At 40.0% G+C, this 21,194-nt stretch overlaps 1 protein-coding gene across 1 annotated transcript; it reads left to right on the plus strand.

Annotated features, from left to right (window-relative positions):
* Positions 1–830: 830 nt before the first annotated feature.
* LOC123082602 (aminopeptidase M1-C-like) lies at positions 831–12,061 on the plus strand. The gene is made up of 21 exons (XM_044504904.1): positions 831–884; positions 3,221–3,493; positions 3,609–3,754; positions 4,269–4,371; positions 4,600–4,786; positions 4,882–4,975; positions 5,275–5,425; positions 5,644–5,748; positions 5,824–5,940; positions 8,329–8,442; positions 8,754–8,936; positions 9,620–9,887; positions 9,965–10,086; positions 10,172–10,269; positions 10,424–10,601; positions 10,677–10,791; positions 10,879–10,946; positions 11,048–11,125; positions 11,709–11,786; positions 11,879–11,896; positions 12,002–12,061. The coding sequence occupies exons 1-21, from the start codon at positions 831–833 to the stop codon at positions 12,059–12,061; spliced, it is 2,610 nt and encodes an 869-aa protein (XP_044360839.1).
* The last annotated feature ends 9,133 nt before the right edge of the window (positions 12,062–21,194 follow it).

Genomic DNA, 21,194 nt, shown 5'->3' on the forward strand with positions numbered 1-21,194 from the left:
ACACATATTAAGGCAAGATGAGTCTATAGCCTAATAAATGAAGTGTTGCATGTTATCACACATATGTTACTCCTCATTATAGAGGTAGTAACATAGAGTAGTAACATGAGCATGTTACTACTCTATGTTACTACCCATTGTTGCCAGCCTTATGTCACTCCCAATGCTCCATCTTGTACAGGTGCTAAGGCTGTCATGTAGGCAAAAAAATCTGATGTGGCAAGGTAGTTATCAGGAGAGAGATGAGTATGATGACCCCAGAAAAAAACAATGTCAAGCGCGAGAACCTAGGCAAAACAATTAAATTGAAGAAGCCTACCAATGCATGAAAAACTTTAGTTGTAAAATCATTAAATGAAGGATGCTTAGCACCAACAAGTTAAGCACCTATGCATTAGGGGCTTTAGGCTAGCCATAGTGGGAGTAACTTAGGTAGTAACATAACCCACCTCAAGACATGTATGCTTATGTGGCATGGAGTTAATGAGGAGAGAGGTGTTTGTAGTAACATAATATGTTACCGTAACATCACGCACCCCAATGCAAAATGAGTCTATAACATAATAAATGAAAGCTTGCATGACATTACACTTATGTTACTAGCCACTATGATGGTAGTAACATAGACTAGTAACATGCATATGTTACTAGTCTAAGTTACTGCCCACTATGACTAGCCTTAGTTGCTAAAGTTTGTAATGTGCTTAACACCTCATGTAAGCACCCATACATTGAAAGTAGCCTTAGGGAAGTGCAGAGACAAAAATATCCATAATTGGGGTTTTCTGGTCCATGTTATTCAGCAAATTAATGAGTACTATTCACTAGCCATGTCCATAAACGTGTATACTGGCAGGGACAAAAGTAATGGACTGGTGTTTATGGTACTGTCTGGCACTATAATCAATTGAGATGAGGTGTCATTTGTCTTACTCTACGCTCCTAGCTTGGACCCTCACTCGGTCAATCTTTCGGCGCTATTTATATGCCAGCTCCCTGTTCTGGGTCGCGCAGTTAGCTATAGGCTACCATTGCACAACAAAAGGCCATTGTGTATCTGAGCATAATCCTTCCATGGCACCGACGGACGGAGGTGCAGCGCCGGCGATGCTGCAATTCCTCCTCTTCACTCACCTCATCGTTGCCACCTGCAGCAGCGGACAGGTCCAATTAATATTCCATATAGTTGTCAATTTAGCATATATTTGATCCAGTTAGTTATGCGAAATTCTCTAGAATTTATGGTTCCATCATCGCTGACATGACACCATCGTTGAGTAGGATCAGAGATCTGTATGCTACGTGGTATCCGAGATCCTCTTCACCTTTTTTTATTTTTCTTGGGGAAGAGAGACCAATTCATCAAACTGTACATCGATCTACTGTTGGTTGGTAGTGTATGTATGCTATGTGACCGTGTGGTGGAGGCCAGATGCACGCCAGATGCAGACGAGGCATCAGCCCGTGTATATAAGGGGACGACCCGCTGGCGGCTAAGGGCCCCTCAATAAGGTAACGAGATTCCTGGATCTTGTGCCGTTGTGGTGGAGGAAGGAAAGTGATGGCACGGACGGATGAGGCGGCCGACGAACTTGCCCTGCTCGCTAAAGCCGTTTCCTGGGCTCAGCCTGGCGTCCATAGCTTCCTCCTCTGGCGGTGTTGCTGCAAACGGTCATGTCCCCAGACACAGTTGGTTTGGGGATGTGTTGAAACCTATGTCTAGGACTGGATTACAATATAGTTTTGTTTTCAAGGGTTCTGTTTGCCGCTTCGTTTACAAGGGTCATGTTGCCTAATGTCTCGACCGGGCTCTAATTTTTAGTTTACTGATGAGTCCCGTCGCATGCGGTTCTTGAATGCTTCTAGTGTGATCTAATGTGAATCGGGGGTCCTTTGTGACCCTTCCATTGTTCAGAAAAAATGTGGATTGATTATTTCTTACCTACTAGTACCGTGTACAATGCATGTTTATATTAGGTAGTAGGATATTAGGTGCACATTGATCAATATTTTAAATAGCACGCTATTTCGCCGTTATAACGCGGTTGTAGCATATTTGGAAGGGAGATGTTACGTTTTGGCAAAATCAGACGCTACGACGCTAATCACGTAATTAGCGCGCTACACACGCTATAACGTTGTAACGTTGTAACGTTACAACGTGCAGACCATGCAAAACTGAAATAAGCACAGCCCAGCAGATCCAGCAGGCCAAAACCAACCCACGGCCACTAGCTTTCTCACTCCTTTTATCAGATTCTCCCACGAGACCTAACCGGCTAACCCTAGTTCTCACTTCTCATCCCTTTCTCACTCCTTTTTATGTGCTGGATTTGGCCCTTATGCATATATTGCTTGCTCCTATGAAAAATTTAGTTACTTAAATACTTTATTTCTAGATATATTTGATTTTTTTTTGCAAACGCTATTTTGAAATATAGCACGCTATTAGCGCGCTATAACTTGTTTAACATTTAGAGAAGGGCCTCGCTATATTTTGTAGCGCGCTATTTAAAATATTGACATTGATATGTGTGTTAAATGCGTTTGGTGCTCAGCGTTGAAGCGGTTTGGACCTTTAGATCCATGTGGTTTTATGTTTGAGATTTTTGGATCTGCTTCATTAATGCTTTTCAAATATTATTAATATACTCCTCTAAGAGTTCGGTGATCAGCCCTATCTGGTATACAAGTTAATTATTTTTGTACACTCCTCTAAGAGTTCGGTGATCAGCCCTATCTGGTTATATTTTTAACCAATATTAAATCGCAAAATTTGGCATAAAGTCAAACTGTGCAGACCAAATTTGGCGGAACTTCATATATTAGGGGAACTTCATATATTAGGCCAGTACTATAACAAGGAAATATACCTACTAGACTTAGCATCAATTAACTGTTAATTTGGGGCCAGTTTTATTGCAAATTCTAAACCTTACATCAGTTTGTAATAAATGTCCCAGTCCAAAATCACCTAAAATCTGCACCTAAAGCATGTTTGAATTAGCTGCTCTTTCAATAAGCACGTACCAGCTGTGGTTGCTTCTTCTTTGCCTACATCACAATACGCTTGTGCAATGAAACTTTTGGGTTTAATGATACAAACAAGAAAACGTTGGGTTTCTCATTACTGATACCACAACGTTTGGGGTTTTGTGTAAGTTACTCAATTGAGTATAAACTTACTTTGTCTTTTTGTCTTTTTCCCGTATGTATGCAGGGAGCAAATCTTGAAAGAACTCCTGGTGTGCCTATGGCCGTCCCCATGCCCATTCCAGCAATCACAGCTGACTCACCTGACCAGTTCCATGGAAAGCTTCGACTCCCACGTTTTGCTATGCCAACCCACTATGAGCTCCATTTCCACCCCGACCTCGTCTCCTCAACATTTTCTGGTGTGGTGTCAATTAATGTCTTTGTTTTAGCGCCCACTCGTTTCCTTGTGCTAAATGTTGTGGAACTCACCATCGACCATGCTTCCATCCACTTCAAGGTACACATTGATGCGCCGACCTGTAATGAAAGATTTACTCTCAAAAGATGCTTATTTCTTCAAAGTACATAATAAACGTCGTCTTCACCGGTGTCATGGTTCCTGGTTATTGCAGCATTTGGAGCCAACCGACGTGGTATTCTTCAAGGACGACCAGATTATGGTACTCGGGTTTCGTAAAGGGCTTCCACTAGGTGAGGGTGTGCTAAGTATGCACTTCAATGGCACCCTTAGTGATGAGATGAGGGGATTTCACAGAGGGTATGGGTTTCTTCTTGCATTTTTCTTTCCTGATATTTCCAATATTTTTAGAATAATTCATGCATGAAAGTATAATGTTGTTGATATAAAGTGTTGTATGAAGTTGCCATGCACCAACACACACACACACACACACACACACACACACACACACACACACACACACACACACACACTGAAAAATCAAGAGTTGTATTAAGTTGCCATGCACCAAGATAAATCATGTTATTTGTCACCACCACGCATGTCGTTGACGCCAAAAGATAAGCACACACTCAGTGTCTATCTAATGGTCAAAACATCCATATAGATTCAATAATGTATATCAAATGGATCATTCTATATACAACAAGAGAGATAACAAATGAACTATTTGTTTCCATATGCTCAAAACCTTTTAGGACACCAAAGTCACTAGCTAGTGGTATCACTGCTAAAACTAAAAAATACACTAGCATTTGGCAAGTATGTGTGTACAACGTTTCATGATTTCTTATATGTATTACGCTTTCAGTAAATACCATTATAAGGGGGAGATGGCATACATGGCGTTCACAGTGTTTGAGCCCGTGAATGCGCGACGGTGTTTCCCCTGCTGTGATGAACCTGATTTCAAGGTGATTATCATAATAAGATTTATAGATTCTCTAGAGACTCAATCTATGATTTTTATTTCTTGAGCATTATTGTCCATTCACTCATAAGGTCGCAATATGTATGTATGTTCGAAAAATTGTAATTCCTCATTAGAAGTCTTAATGTTCCTCTCATATGTGTGCACCAGGGGCCTCAATGAGGTCATTTATATATTCTATCATTTTTCTCATGTTATTTCAAACTTTCAGGCTACGTTCAAGTTAACTTTAGAAGTTCAATCCGACTTGGTAGCTCTATCCAACATGCCTGTACTTGGTGAGATAGTGGATGGTTCTATCAAGGTTGTCCATTTTGAGGAATCACCCCTCATGTCAACTTATTTAGTTGCCATGGTTGTTGGTATTTTTGAATTTATAGAAGGTGTGACGTCACAAGGTATCAAATCCACTTTTGTTATCGCATTCACATCATCCTTTGAAATGTCGTTGCATTCCTTACTTTTACCACAATTCACCATTCTAATTATTTAGGCACCAAAGTCCGTGTGTACACTGAAGTTGGCAAGTCTAAACAAGGACAGTTTGCATTGGATGTTGGAGTGAAGTCATTGGATCTATATGATGAGTAAGATCATAACCTACCCCTGTAGTTAATTACACTAGTTGAAATAAGAACATAAGTCAATATAATCCCAGAGATAAGCTGACATGGTGTCCTAGTTTAAAAGCATACATATTTTCTACCAAAACATGTGTCACACATTATACTATACATGAAGTTACCAAGCAAAACATCTTGCACATGTTGTCAAGTGCACCTAGTATCTTAACCTGGGTATGCTCCTGATTGTGATAAAGTATCTCAAGATATGAATGTTAATGGATAGAATCCCTAACCAGGTGTTTATTTCCTGCCTGTCTAAGTTACTTTGAAACTCCTTATGCACTCCCTAAGCTGGACATGATTGGAATCCCTGACTTTCCTGTGGCCTTGGAAAACTTTGGATTGGTCACAATCGGAGAGGGAGGTTTGCTTTTGGATGAGACGTCTACAACATCCACCAAACAGCAGGAAGTAAGGACTGTAATTCAAAAATTTATTTTTGACCTTTCCAATCACCAGTTACTACTCACGATTTGAAAAATTATGGTATGTTACCCTACTTAACCGATGTATATGGCAATCACAGTTTTAAATAATGATAACGTCTGAATATTACACCTTTTTTCTTGATGATTGTTGTAATGTGAAGACATCCTTTGTTCATTGACCTCAACATCTATTATGTTTAGATTGCAGTTAATGTGGCACATGAATTAGCTCATCAATGGTGTGGCAATCTTGTAACCATGGAATGGTGGAATGACATATGGCTAAGTGAGAGATTTGCTACATGGGTAAGTTGATGATTAAAATATCATGAATTAAATACCAAGCTATTTATGCATGCTGAAAGCACTAGTTTTTAACAGATGAGCCATGAAGCAGTAGACTCATTTTTTCCTCAATGGAATATTTGGCTGAAATTTCTTGTGGGCACGGTTGAAACTCTTAGATTGGATTCAATGAACGGGTCTCACCCGATCGAGGTAATCACATTACTCGTTAATGTGTCATGGCATGTCATGCAGTTTAATTGTTATGAATTTCATATGGCATGGAGTAATGCGTCTACCAAAATAATCTATGGTGTAACTATATTATAGTTAAAATAAAAAATCTAGAGAATTTTCATTTTGACAATAGTAAATGATCATCATTTATATAAAATATTTTAATCTGACGTCCCTACAATATCATTTGTTGATTCAAGGTCGTCTCTTGAAAATTCCATGAAATATGAGTAAATTTTAAAAGTACACATGTAGAAAAAATTATTAGCAAAAATAATATTGAATTTCTTATTTTGCAGCACCGAAATGAACTTTAGTTGAAAATTTGAATGAACATTGTCTTAGCTAATTGTGATCAATCCATCAATATTTTCCTATAAGAGTCATGCACTCAAGTTACTATGTATTCATCCAACCTACAACCAATGCAAAAAAATAAGACATGCAACCAAACCTAGTTTAGCATGTCTAGATTGTGAATCTCACTTTGTATGTGTCATTCAAAAGAACACCATGAGTGTGCTTGTGAAATTTAAAGTATGCCTCATGTCCCAGAAGAAAATGCAAGGAATATTGTGTCCTCTCACTCGATTCAATTGAGGGGGGGGGTCTAGGTGGGAGGGTGTATCCTTCTCATAAAAATGCTTTCACATGCTCCCCCAGGATGTTCTCCAGTGGGCATATGCTTCCCCATCAGGATACACCTTTCTGTATTGCCTCTTTTTTATTGACGCGACCCTTGCTCCCATGTCTCATGTTTAGTTTGAGCTCACCGTGGTAGTGTCAAATAAATTGGCTGAATAGAGCAATCATTTGTATCGCCTTCCACTCTTCTATATACACATCACTAAGCCCCACATATTCCTGTCTGGCTTTGCTAGGTGAGTATGAAAAAAAGATGATGCTTGCTAGTGCATGACAACACTACCATGGATTGTTTTATCCTGGATGGTTGACAACCGCTCACAATGATGGTTGTCCGACCGATCTGCTTTTGGTATTCACTTAGATGGGATCATGCCTAGACATTTATTAGTCCAGTTAGGATGGATCGCTATTTCAATTGTTCTTCTTTCAACCATCTTGTATACTAATGATGCTCCAGAGTTGGGGTGTGGGGGTAAGTCATAGATTCCATCGAGCCCTAGTTGGATATCGCACCCATGCTAATGTGGCGAAGAGGCCATGCCAGTGGTGGAGTTAACATGCTTCACATTACTAGCAAACCTCGTTCTACGCTACATGCCATGAGAACAATTGAGCACCGCTCTTGCAATTTATCTCTCTTCCCATTTCCATTTTTTTCTTGGAAAAATATCATAATATTTGTACTAATCATTAAAAAGGTCAAAAAAATTTATTAATAAATATCACTAGAGATTCTGAGTGTTAAAGACTCAATTTTGCGGCTATGTGCTTGATTTATCATGTGAGAGTATTCACAAGAAGAACGATCCTATAGATGTAAGAAGTTGTGTGGAACAAAGGTTACAGGTTGTGGTGGACTGTTGGTTTGTGTGGTATTACACCACCGAGACAGTTGGATAACAATTCTTTATAATTACCCCTTCCTTTCCGGTTTATTGGGCCTATCTCATTTCTTGTTTTTTCCATTTTTAAGTCCTACATTCACTTCTCTCCACCACATGTTAACATTCCGAGGCACATTAAATTGACGCATGCAAGGATTAAAATGAAACCAACGAAGGCATGTAACAATTCCTACTCATTTAGTGGCCACACATGCGTACATTATAGTTAAAGAAAATTAAAGTTTGAGTTGTTTTGCAAACTACAAGATACATTCCTCCACACACCATCTACTTTGGTTGATGAGATTTATGATTTGAGCCTTCTAAACCAGAAATCAAGGAGTATACACTAGAAGATTCTTTAGACAACATAGGTTTAACATATTGATAGCATGTTTTAAAACACCCATGTTTTGTACAATCGATGGTTGCTTAAAACATAATGTATTTCATTAAAAAATAGCTTCGAAGATGTCTGTAAGAAGGTAGGATTCTGTAATATGTTTGTGACATGAAGTCTAGGATGACATTCCCGGAGCGAAGCATCCAACCGAGTACATTACCATAGGGGGGGGGGTATCGCTTGCCATGTATCTATAAAATCTAATGTCTAGTTTCTACTTTGATCATAATTTCCCTTTTTATGTGTAGTTTTGTTAAATATTTAGGTTGATACTAAAAATCTTTTAGTTGCATACATTATGTTAGACATCAGTTGTTTTGCTAATTTCATCAACACAAATTAAATTGGATGCATTAACATTTTAACGTATATCTAAATTATGACATGTAATTCCTTTCATGTTTCAATTTTTCTTCATCTATATGGTAGGTTGAGATACACCATACCAATGAAATTGATGGTATTTTTGATGAACTTGTCTATGTTAAAGGTGCTTCCATTCTTCACATGCTACAAAGTTTCTTGGGGGCAAAGCGTTTCCAGGTCTCGAATCTACTCTTATTTTTGTTGGTAGAACACACTTCAGAATGTTACTTAAAAGTGTACAAAGCAATTCCTTAAATTATGTGGTTCATCATATTCTAGAATGAAATTTTATTAGACCAATTATATTTCCGTAGTCTCGTAAAGTAAAGATTACTAAATTTATATGTGGGCATAATTGATTATGTTTCATGTATTTTCTATTGTTGGTTCTCTCTCCCTCTCTATCTCCTGTTTTCTTGATGTTGGTTGTATCTGCAAAATTTTCTCCCACTACACTATTCTACAGTGAACTTGAGAAACTATTGCAGAAAGCATTGGCTTCATATGTGAAGAAATATGCCTACTCGAATGCTAAAACGGAGGATCTATGGATAGTGATTGAAGAGGAAACTGGTGAACCATTGAAGGATTTGATGACTCCTTGGACGAAGGAACCAGGATATCCCGTGATTAATGTAAAACATGAAGGTGAACACATCCAACTTGAACAGGTAATCTTATCTAGAATGTATTCTTCGTTTGTTTTATGTTGTTCATCTATATCAAATTGCTAGCCGCAGAGTACTTACAACATGTATTATTTGTTTTGGATGTCTTTATTTATTTAGTTGACATGTTGTTGGTGTACCTTGGATTAGTGCTTCTCTAGAATTCCTATGAGCATCTATTCACTCACATTGAAAATAAGTGGACTAGACCTTTATTTTTGTTGCTTAATCCTATTATTTTTTGGAGGTGGTTTGGTAGAATTCCTCTGAAAAAGGAACTACAACATATTTTGGGGAATATCATGTAGTCCCTATATTGATATATCCAAACCAACAAAAAACTAACAACATAATTATATAGGGAATCATGTTGTGCAAACCTTGCAATGCTAAGCCAAATTTTCTTCCCCTCTTATACAAATTACTCTATAATATTTATTACATGCGGAGGTAGCGGTGTAGCCCAGACCTCGAGTTCATGCAGAGGAGTGGGCCAGAGGTACATTTTCTAGATAGTAGACGTCGCACAAGGAGAGGCTCTACAAAAGTAGTGATGGCGTCAAGGCTGTGAAGTGGACTTGAGGGGTGCATTCCATGACCTCTATGTCGCAGAGAAGGCTAGGGACTCATTTAATCAATTTTAATATGTTACGTTTCTTCACATATATTGTTTATTTTCATTACAGGCCCAGTTTGATTTAGATGGATCCTCTCGATCTAGCTTGTGGGATGTGCCAATAACACTAAGATGTTCCTCATCAACAGAAAAGTTCATTTTGAAACATAAGCATGATAAGGTTGATTTCTATTGTAAACGGCAGAAGGATGGAAATATTTGGATTAAGTTGAACATAAATGAAACCGGATTTTACCGAGTGAAGTATGATAAAGAAATTACAGCTACACTTCCATATGCATTAGAGGCCAGTGAGTTCTCTTCAATGGAAAAAATTGGTATGCATAAGATCTTTCACTATTAAGTTTTGTTTGCAATATGTGGGTGATAGCATACTATAACAGCCGTTTTCCAGGAATTTTGGACAATGCACTTGTGCTTTCCATGTCCTACGAGCACAGACTAGCTTCGTTGCTACATATAGTTTATGCTTGTCGTGAAGAAGCTGACTACAATGTTCTCCCACATATATGTGATGTATGTATATTCTAGTTTTCAACCTATTTCCACTATAGTCTTTTATACATATTAACTATCTATGTATTTTCCTATGGCTTTGCAGATAACTACAAGCGTTTCCCAAATAACTTTTGATGCCACACCTAACTTGGCTGGTGACATCAAACAACTTCTCATCAAAATTCTTTTGTCACCTACTCTGTATGACATGTCATTGTTTTAATCTTACGTTAACCACTACATGTTTACTTAAATATTCCTATTTCATGGCAAATGTACACTCTAGCATATATATAATATTTTAATTATTACTATATCTTAGCTATAACCTCATTTGTGTACTCTTCTTTTTCAGAAAGTTAGGCTGGGACCCCAAGGATGGTGAGGGAGACCTACTTGTTCGTCTTAGAGAAACTCTCTTGGTTGCCCTTGTCAAACTTGGACATGATCAAACCATTAATGAAGGTGTTAAGCGCTTTCACATATTAAAGTGTGATCACAACTCTTCTATTCTTTCTCCACACTCTAGAAAGGTTTAATATTTTTCTCTTACTTCACATGGTCCTCCTATATTGCTTCTTCCATTTTTGACGTGTAATTTACTCTAGGCTGCATACCTCTCTATGATGAAAAAAGCTAGTAGCTTAGACAGATCTAGCTATGATGATCTTCGACAATTCTACAAGGACTTGGGAGATGGGGTGGAAAAGCGACGCATCTTAGGTACATAACTATTTTACCATCCTAAATTAAAAATATTCTTAATGATGCTTGTTCGTTGTCTTCAAAGAATCCTCTAACTGTTTCTAGGTGTATTGTCTTCTTGCTCGGATATGGATATTGTTTTGGAGTCATTGAATTTAATATTCACTAATGAGGTTGCCTATAAACCTATTTCCTCCTTCCTCAGTTATACATGACTAAAACAATCATGGAATATAAATTACATTTAGGATTCACCTTTCTCTCCTCCTCGTAGGTCCCAAATCAACATGCACTTGATGTACTTAATGGTATTACAATAGAGGCACGTGAAATTGCATGGAGCTGGTTGAAGGTACATTCTATTTTATTGAGGATGGTGGGAGTGCCGTTTAGAAAGTTGAAACTTTTCATCATTATATGAAAATTTTATTACGTGGGAATTACTAAGTTTAGAAGTACAATCTTATCTAAGTGCTTGGCAACATCCACATGTTTTTTGTGAATACGACAAGATGTTTGAATTAAAATGCGTGGACACAAATTTGTTTATGTCGATGCATAATAGAGTAGGTAGAGGCCATTATTTAACCAAATCTGAAAGATTATTGACCTATTACCATGTCGATAATTGTATCATCACTTAAGAAGACTAAAACATTAATTGGCGCCAAGTAGGTGCACCACAAGAAAGATTATTAGTAAATAGCACAATACATTCTAAAAATCTTTTCTAAAGTTATTTTTATATGCCCTAGTTTGAATCAACGTATGAAATTTATTCACTTGACACCAAATTTTGAAAAATGCATTATTTCCCTATATCATGTATTTGCCTGGTATATGGTAAATGCTTCACGTCAATATTTCTAGGTCATCAACTTTTTTAAAACATCATCCTTATATCCTCAAATTTGTGTCTTTACTTCCATTCGCAGGAAAATTGGGATCGTATCTTGAAGGTTGTTCCTAAGAAGGACCTATGGCCGAGTATTGTTGACGACATTGTTCCATTGGTAAATTCACAGGAACTTCCTATGCCCTGATTTGGAAATTTATATACTTTTAATTAAGACTGTTTCTAATGTGCACTACCTTTTTGTGTTAGTTCAACTCTAATGATAAGGTATAAGAGATCATCAAGTTCTTCACAAAGTACCCAGAGCCGAATCTGCAACATGTGCTACAAAACAAGCTTCGTATGGCACACATCAATATAATATGGATTCAGGGTGTCAAGAGTGAGCCCATGCTTGAAAAGACGGTGCATGAACTACTTCACAAGCTCTAATGTGGGTATTCTGGTAGCGTTATGATTATTATAATGCACTGTCATAGTGAACCAAGAAGTTGCTTCCTTGTTGTACTATTATGGTTCGCAATAAAATGCTATGCTTCCTTATTATGTATACAAGATGTCTATTTTGGCTTGTATAATGTTCAAAAGGCATGAAGATAAACATGTAGAATTGAAGAAAACTATAGTTGTAAATAAGAGAATGCCTAGGGTGAAATATTGTTCACATCAATCAAAATAAAATTTTATTGCACCCAAAGATGAACAAATCATTCCAGAAATATCATAGGCAAGGTTAAGGGTATGTTTGAGAGAGATCCAAAAGCCAACTCCTCTAACATTCACTGGTGCGCGTCGGTGCTATACAAATGATTTTTAACCCCTTTCCGCGACGGCATTTGAAACCGTCGCCAAGTGAGTGTGGGCAATAGGGGGGTCCTTCCCACACGACCTAGAAACCATCGGGGATAGGCCCTCCTAGCACACAGGCTGGGGCAAAATGAGCTCGTGTGCGGTCGGGCGAGGCATCGAAATCCAATCCTTTCCTTTCGTATTACATCCCACATGGTGAATCCCAGAAAAACATTTTCGTTCGTATGTATATCACACACAGTCATTCCAAGGAATACATTCCCTTTCTTATGTACATCGCACACAGTCAATCCAGGGAAAACGTTTCCGTCCGTATGTACATCCCACGCAGTTTTATGTACAGGCTCGTGTGTGAAAGGTGTAACTATCACACACACTCTGCCTTGGTTAACTGTTTGCTTTTATCAACTACTCCCTCCGTCCGGGAAAAGTTGTCACCAGCGTAGTTCAATTGTAACTTTATAGAAAAACCCTTTTCATTTTAAATCTAGTTCTAATCAGCCCTTCTTCCTCCCCCGATGCCCGCCGGCACCGCACGCTCCAGCCTCTGTCTCCCCCCGTCGCCCGCGAGAACCGCGTGCCCCAGCCACGGTAGGACCAGCTGGTGATGAAGTCCCACTTGCGCCGCCGCCCACCTGCCCCGCAGCTTCCATCTTGCGCCGCCCCTGCCTAGCTTCGCCACCGCCCACCTGCTCCTTCGCGGCGACACCTCGACGGGCGGCGATTCCACGGCTCACGGGCGGCTCTACTCGTCGTTCTGCTCGCATCTCCGGTCACAACCCCGGCGCGCCAAGGCCAGGCACTCTGCTGCGGGGGTTGGGCAAGACCCCGGGCAGCCGCTGCTCCACCGCTGTGCACCGAGGTGACCAGCGCATCCACCATAGGGCCCAGCGCTGCCGCCCACCTGCTACAAAGGCGACCACCGCCGCCCACCCTCTCCTCCTCGCCGATTTCTTCTTCTTCTTCTTCGTCCAGGCGACCCAACTCCTCGTCGCCGCCTCTTTTGCTACTGAAAGGTAGCCAGCGCCCTGAAATCAGTGTCAAATTGATGTTAATTTGTTGTGCAGATCAAATTGATGTCAAATTGAGGTGAATTAGAGTAGCAGAATATCAAATCTAGTCTGTAATTTGATGAGCGGATCATCCTGATGTGCTAGAGAGCCTTCATATACGCAATGAACAAATTAAAGTTCAGAAATTGTTCAGCAATGAATTTATCCAGTCAGCAATGCAGCATTGAGCCTTCATTTCAGTACATGAAAATTTTCTGTCAATTTTCAGCAATGCAGCATAAAAGATCAAATTTACTGAATTTGTTTCCAGTTTTCACAGTTTTGACATTGACTAGTTACTGGTTTCTCATTGACAAGTCAGACTTGACAGTAGTAAAGATCTAAATTACAGAGGGCTTATTTACCCAAAATCACACTTGATAAAAAAATCATGGATTGTTGTTAACTGAAAATTAGTGAAAGAAACTGCTGCTGATCATGGATTACTGTTAATTAAAAATAGAGCATCTGGCTTATCTTATCATGGTGATGAGAACTGCTGCTGATCAGTGATTGTTTATTTTCAGTAGATAAAGTTTATTTTCAGTAAACAATGCCCAAGTTTCTTCTCAGTACATCAAGTTTATTTTCAGTAAATGTAGAGCTATTGCTAAGGAAAAAAATATGTAGAGCTATTTTCAGTAAATGATCTGTTTTGTTACTAGGAGTAGTCCTTATCTGAATAATTGTGAGCAAAAATGGGAGTAGTGCTCTAGAAGGACCAGCACCACTATCCTACAGTTTAGTCTAATCAGTCAATATCTAGTGGAGTAGCAACCAACAAAAGCTCATGTCACACAAATTCAAGTTTGTACAGTGGAGTAAACAGTAGATGCACAAAATTTAAGTTGCTGTACAGTGAAGTTTAAGTGAACAATCTTGCATGGCATCCTTTGTGGCCATGGCAGCCTTTTTTCAAAATGTACAAACTGGACATTTCTGAACATTTGCATAACTAGATCAACTAGGGTAGCAGGAATAGACATTGCTGCTTTTAATTTTTTTCAGACTAAGTTATGTGTTAAAAAAGTGCACAATTATGCAATAAACTGCAGTACACTGAATTGTGCTCCGAATAGCGCACAATAGTGCATAGGAATCTATTTGTCTTTTGTGCACTATTCCAAACTGAAAACTGTAGTAAACTGAAGTTTTTCTTGCTGCAATGATATTTAGAGCAGCACTTCACTAGTAATCAAAAGAGCACCTTACACGGTTAATTTATCTTAACTAAGAGTTGATAAAAACATGTCCCTCAAAATAACATTCAGTAAATGCATTCGTTCGCAGCATACACACGCTCCCCTGTTAAGTTAACTGAATTATTCAGATTAAGTTAACTGAATTTGGCTAGGGTGTCTGCAGCAACAGCAGCTAATGGTTTTTCTGAATCAGCAGAGCATTTCAGCAAAAAGTAAAAACACCACAGAAGAGTGAATTGCCTGCTGTAAAATAACTGCGCCCAGAGATTGCTTTGGTGAAACTGTACTGATCAATGCCTACAGGTGTACAAACATCGTACACATGCGAGTAGAATTGAGAATCAGAATTGCGACGCTCAGGCATAAAAAAACATTCAGCACAAGTGCATGCACCTTGTTGATGAGATTATCCTTCTTGAGGATGTAGAGCAAGATCCAGCCCACCACCGGCATCTCGAGGACCCACACGAAGATCTTCACCAGAAGCCCGGCGACCTGAGGAGCTGCTCGCCGGAATTTAGCATTCAACAACAACAAGAAAAGAGGATGAGAATTCATAATTCAGCAGCAACAAATGTCAAACCTTTGGCATTGGTATATATAGCAACCGCCGTGACCCGACGAATACTGTAATTCAGCAGCAACCACTGACGGGGCAGGCCTCATTGTCCTCCTCCTTGTCCAGGGGGGAAGCCCCAGCAACGAGCCGTTGGTGCTCCCGCCCTCCGACGACACGGACATGGTCTGTCGATGGTTCTTGGGAAGGGGAGGGTGATCGCGGCGCGGGGCGGAAGGGAGCGACCGGAGGTGGTCCTGGTGGTGGGGAGGGTTGAAGGAAACATGCCCTAGAGGCAATAATAAAGTTATTATTTATTTCCTTATTTCATGATAAATGTTTATTATTCATGCTAGAATTGTATTAACCGGAAACATAATGCATGTGTGAATACATAGACAAACATAGTGTCACTAGTATGCCTCTACTTGACTAGCTCGTTAATCAAAGATGGTTAAGTTTCCTAACTATAGACATGAGTTATCATTTGATTAACGGGATCACATCATTAGGAGAATGATATGATTGACTTGACCCATTCCGTTGGCTTAGCACTTGATCGTTTAGTATGTTGCTATTGCTTTCTTCATGACTTATACATGTTCCTATAACTATGAGATTATGCAACTCCCGTTTACCAGAGGAACACTTTGTGTGCTACCAAACATCACAACGTAACTGGGTGATTATAAAGGAGCTCTACAGGTATCTCCAAAGGTACATGTTGAGTTGGCGTATTTCGAGATTAGGTTTTGTCACTCCGATTGTCGGAGAGGTATCTCTGGGTCCTCTCGGTAATGCACATCACTATAAGCCTTGCAAGCAATGTAGCTAATGAGTTAGTTACAGAATGATGCATTACATAACGAGTAAAGAGACTTGCCGATAACGAGATTGAACTAGATATTGAGATACCGACGATCGAATCTCGGGCAAGTAACATACCGATGACAAAGGGAACAACGTATGTTGTTATGCGGTTTGACCGATAAAGATCTTCGTAGAATATGTAGGAGCCAATATGAGCATCCAGGTTCTGCTATTGGTTATTGACCGGAAACATGTCTCGGTCATGTCTACATTGTTCTCGAACCCGTAGGGTCCGCACGCTTAAGGTTTCGATGACAGTTATATTATGAGTTTATGAGTTTTGATGTACCGAAGGAGTTCGGAGTCCCGGATGAGATCGGGGACATGACGAGGAGTCTCGAAATGGTCGAGACGTAAAGATTGATATATTGGATGACTATATTCAGACTTTGGAAAGGTTCCGAGTGATTCGGGTATTTTTCGGAGTACCGGAGAGTTACGGGAATTCGCCGGGAGAAGTATTGGGCCTTATTGGGCCATACGGGAAAGAGAGAGGGGCTGCCTAGGGAAGGCCGCTCGCACCCCCCCCCCCCCAAGGCCTAGTCCGAATTGGACTAGGGGAAGGGGCTGCGCCCCCTCCTTCCTTCCCTTCTCCCTTCCCTTTCCTTCTCTCCTACTCCAACAAGGAAGGGGGGGGGAGTGCTACTCCCGGTCGGAGGAGGACTCCTCCTGGCGCGCCCCTCCTGGCCGGCCGACCCCCTCCCCTTGGCTCCTTTATATATGGGGGCAGGGGGGCACCTCTAGGCACAACAACAATTGATCCCTTGGATCTCTTAGCCGTGTGCGGTGCCCCCCTCCACCATAGTCCTCCTTGATAATATTTTAGCGGTGCTTAGGCGAAGCCCTGCAACGGTAGAACATCAAGATCGTCACCACGCTGTCATGCTAACGGAACTCTCCCTCGACACTCGGCTAGATCGGAGTTCGAGGGACGTCATCGAGCTGAAAGTGTGCTAGAAGTCGGAGGTGCATTAGTTTCGGTGCTTGATCGGTCGGGCTGTGAAGACGTACGACTACATCAACCGCGTTGTTCTAACGTTTCCGCTTTCGGTCTACGAGGGTACGTGGACACACTCTCCCCTCTCGTTGCTATGCATCACCATGATCTTGCGTGTGCGTAGGAAATTTTTGAAATTACTACGTTCCCTAACAGTGGCATCCGAGCCTAGGTTTTATGCGTAGATGTTATATGCATGAGTAGAACACAAGTGAGTTGTGGGCGATACAAGTCATACTGCTTACCAGCATGTCATACTTTGGTTCGGCGGTATTGTTGGATGAAGCGGCCCGGACCGACATTACGCGTACGCTTACGCGAGACTGGTTTTACCTCCGCGCTTTGCACACAGGTGACTAGCGGGTGTCTGTTTCTCCAACTTTAGTTGAACTGAGTGTGGCTACGCCCGGTCCTTGAGAAGGTTAAAACAGCACTAACTTCACAAACTATCGTTGTGGTTTTGATGCGTAGGTAAGAACGATTCTTGCTCAGCCCGTAGCAGCCACGTAAAATTTGCAATAACAAAGTAGAGGACGTCTAACTTGTTTTTGCAGGGCATGTTGTGATGTGATATGGTCAAGACGTGATGAGATATAAGTTGTTGTATGAGATGATCATGTTTTGTTGAAGTTATCGGCAACTGGCAGAAGCCCTATGGTTGTCTCTTTGTTGCATAAGATGCAAGTTCCAAATAATTGCTTTACTTTATCGCTATGCGATAGCAATAGTTGCAAGAGCAATAGTTGGCAAGACGACCATGTAATGACACATTGATATAGATCAAGATGATGAAGATCATGGTGTCGTGCAGGTGACGATAGAGATCATGACAGTACTTTGGAGATGGAGATCAAAGGCGCAAGATGATCATGGCCATATCATGTCACATATTTTGATTGCATATGATGTTTATCTGTTATACATCTTATTCTGTTTTGTTTGACGGTAGCATTTTAAGATGATCTCTCACTAATTATCAAGAAGTGTTCTCCCTGAGTATGCACCGTTGCGAAAGTTATTCGTGCTGAGACACCACGTGATGATCGGGTGTGATAGACTCTACGTTCAAATACAACGGGCGCAAAACAGTTGCACACGCGGAAAACTCAGGTTAAACTTGACGAGCCTAGCATATACAGATATGGCCTCAGAACACGGAGACCGAAAGGTCGAACGTGAATCATATAGTAGATATGATCAACATAGTGATGTTCACCATTGAAAACTACTCCAGCTCACGTGATGATCGGACATGGTTTAGTTGATTTGGATCACGTGATCACTTAGATGACTAGAGAGATGTCAGTCTAAGTGGGAGTTCTTAAGTAATATGATTAATTGAACTTTAATTTATCATGAACTTAGTCCTAGTAGTATTTTGCAAATTATGTTGTAGATCAATAGCTCGCATTGTTGCTTCCCTATGTTTTATATGTGTTCCTAGAGAAAACTAAGTTGAAAAATGTTAGTAGCAATGATGCGGACTTGGTCCGTGATCTGAGGTTTATCCTCATTGCTGCACAGAAGAATTATGTTCTTTATGCACCACTAGGTGATAGACCTATTACAGGAGCAGATGCAAACATTATGAACGTTTGGCTAGCTCAATATGATGACTACTTGATAGTTTTGTGCACCATGCTTTATGGCTTAGAATCGGGACTACAAAAACGTTTTTGAAACGTCATGGAACATATAAGATGTTTCAAGAGATTAAATTGGTATTTCAAACTCATGCCCGTGTCAAGAGGTATGAGACCTTTGACAAATACTTCGCCTAAAAGATGGAGGAGAATTGCTCAATAGTGAGCAAGAACTTAGATTGTCTGAGTACTACAATCGCTTGAATCAAGTGGGAGTTAATCTTCCACATAAAATAGTGATTGGCAGAGTTCTCTAGTCCCCATCACCAAGTTACTAGAACTTCGTGATGAACTATAATGCAAGGGACGACGAAAACGATCCCCGAGCTCTTCGTGATGCTGAAATCGACAAAGGTAGAAATCAAGAAAGAGCATCAAGTGTTGATGATTAACAAGACCACTAGTTTCAAAAAAAGGGCAAAGGGAAAGAAAGGAAACTTCAAGTAGAATGACAAGCAAGTTGTCACTCCCGCGAAGAAGCCCAAAGCTGGACCAAAGCCTGAAACAGAGTGCTTACACTTCAAAGGAAATGGTCACTGGAAGCGGAAATGCCCTGAATATTTGGTGGATAAGAAGGATGGCAAAGTGAACAAGGGTATATTTGATATACAGGTTATTGTTGTGTACCTTACTAGTATTTATAGTAGCCCCTGAGTATTTGATACTTGTTCGATTGCTAAAAGTTAGTAACTCAAAACAGGAGTTACAGAATAAACAGAGACTAGTTGAGGGTGAAGTGATGATGAGTGTTGGAAGTAGTTCCAAAATTGACATGATCATCATCGCACACTCCCTATACTTTCGGGATTAGTGTTAAACCTAAATAAATGTTATTTGGCGTTTGCGTTGAACATGAATATGATTTGATCATGTTTATTGCGATGCGGTTATTCATTTAAAGTCAAAGAATAATTGTTGTTCTGTTTACATGAATAAAACCTTCGATGGTCATACACCCAATGAAAATAGTTTGTTTGATCTCAATCGTAGTGATACACATATTCATAATATTGATGCCAAAAGATGCAAAGTTAATAATGATAGTGCAACTTATTTGTGGCACTGCTGTTTGGGTCATATCGGTGTAAAGTGCATGAAGAAACTCCATAAAGATGGATTTTCGGAATCACTTGGTTATGAATCATTTGATGCTTGCGAACCGTGCCTTTTGGGCAAGATGACTAAAACTCCGTTCTCCGGAACAATGGAACGAGCTACTGACTTATTGGAAATAATACATACTGATGTATGCGATCCAATGAGTGTTGATGCTCGTGGCAAGTATCGTTATTTTCTGACCTTCACAGATGATTTGAGCAGATATGGGTATATCTACTTAATGAAACACAAGTCTGAAACATTTGAAAAGTTCAAAGAATTTCGGAGCGAAGTGGAGAATCATCGTAACAAGAAAAATAAAGTTTCTATGATCTGATCGTGGAGGAGAATATTTGAGTTACGAGTTTGGCCTTCATATAAAACAATGTGGAATAGTTTCACAGTTCACACCACCTGGAACACCACAACGTTATGGTGTGTCCTAATGTCGTAACCGCACTTTATTGGATATTGTGCAATCTATGATGTCTCTTATCGGTTTACCACTATTGTTTTGTGGTTATGCATTAAAGACAGTTGCATTCACTTTAAATAGGGCACCATCAAAATCCGTTGAGACGACGCCTTATGAACTGTGGTTTGGCAAGAAACCAAAGTTGTCATTTCTTAAAAGTTTGGGGCTACGATGCTTATGTGAAAAGTTTCAACCTGATTAGCTCAAACCCAAATCGGAGAAGTGCGTCTTCATAGGATACCCAAAGGAAACTATTGGGTACACGTTCTATCACAGATCCAAAAGCAAGATTCGTTGCTAAGAATGGATCCTTTCTAGAAAAGAAGTTTCTCTCGAAAGAAGTGAGTGGGAGGAAAGTAGAACTTAATGAGGTAATTGTACCTTCTCCCTTATTGGAAAGTAGTTCATCACAGAAATCAGTTCCAGTGATTCCTACACCAATTAGTGAGGAAGTTAATGATGATGATCATGAAACTTCAGATCAAGTTGCTACCAAACCTCGTAGGTCTTCCAGAGCAAGATCCGCACCAGAGTGGTACGGTAATCCAGTTCTGGAAGTCATGTTACTAGACCATGATGAACCTACGAACTATGAGGAAGCAATGATGAGCCAAGATTCCGCGAAATGGCTTGTGGCCATAATATTTGAGATAGGATCCATGTATGAGAACAAAGTATTGCCTTTGATTGACTTGCTCGATGATCAGCAAGCCACGTTAAATAAATGGATCTTCAAGAGGAAGACGTACACTGATAGTAGTGTTACTATCTACTAAGCTTGACTTGTTGCGAAAGATTTTTGACAAGTTCAAGGTGTTGAATACGATGAGATTTTCTCACTCGTATCGATGCTTAAAGTCTG

The sequence above is a fragment of the Triticum aestivum genome, chromosome 1B (genome assembly GCF_018294505.1).
Source record: "Triticum aestivum cultivar Chinese Spring chromosome 1B, IWGSC CS RefSeq v2.1, whole genome shotgun sequence".
NCBI lineage: Eukaryota > Viridiplantae > Streptophyta > Magnoliopsida > Poales > Poaceae > Triticum > Triticum aestivum.

Coding starts and splice junctions, on each gene's coding strand:
- LOC123082602 (XM_044504904.1), top strand. CDS start 831: ATGTCCATAAACGTGTATACTGGCAGGGACAAAAGTAATGGACTGGTG. Junction 5,426..5,643: donor CATCCACCAAACAGCAGGAA/GTAAGGACTGTA, acceptor TATTATGTTTAG/ATTGCAGTTAATGTGGCACA. Junction 10,947..11,047: donor ATTTAATATTCACTAATGAG/GTTGCCTATAAA, acceptor TCCTCCTCGTAG/GTCCCAAATCAACATGCACT.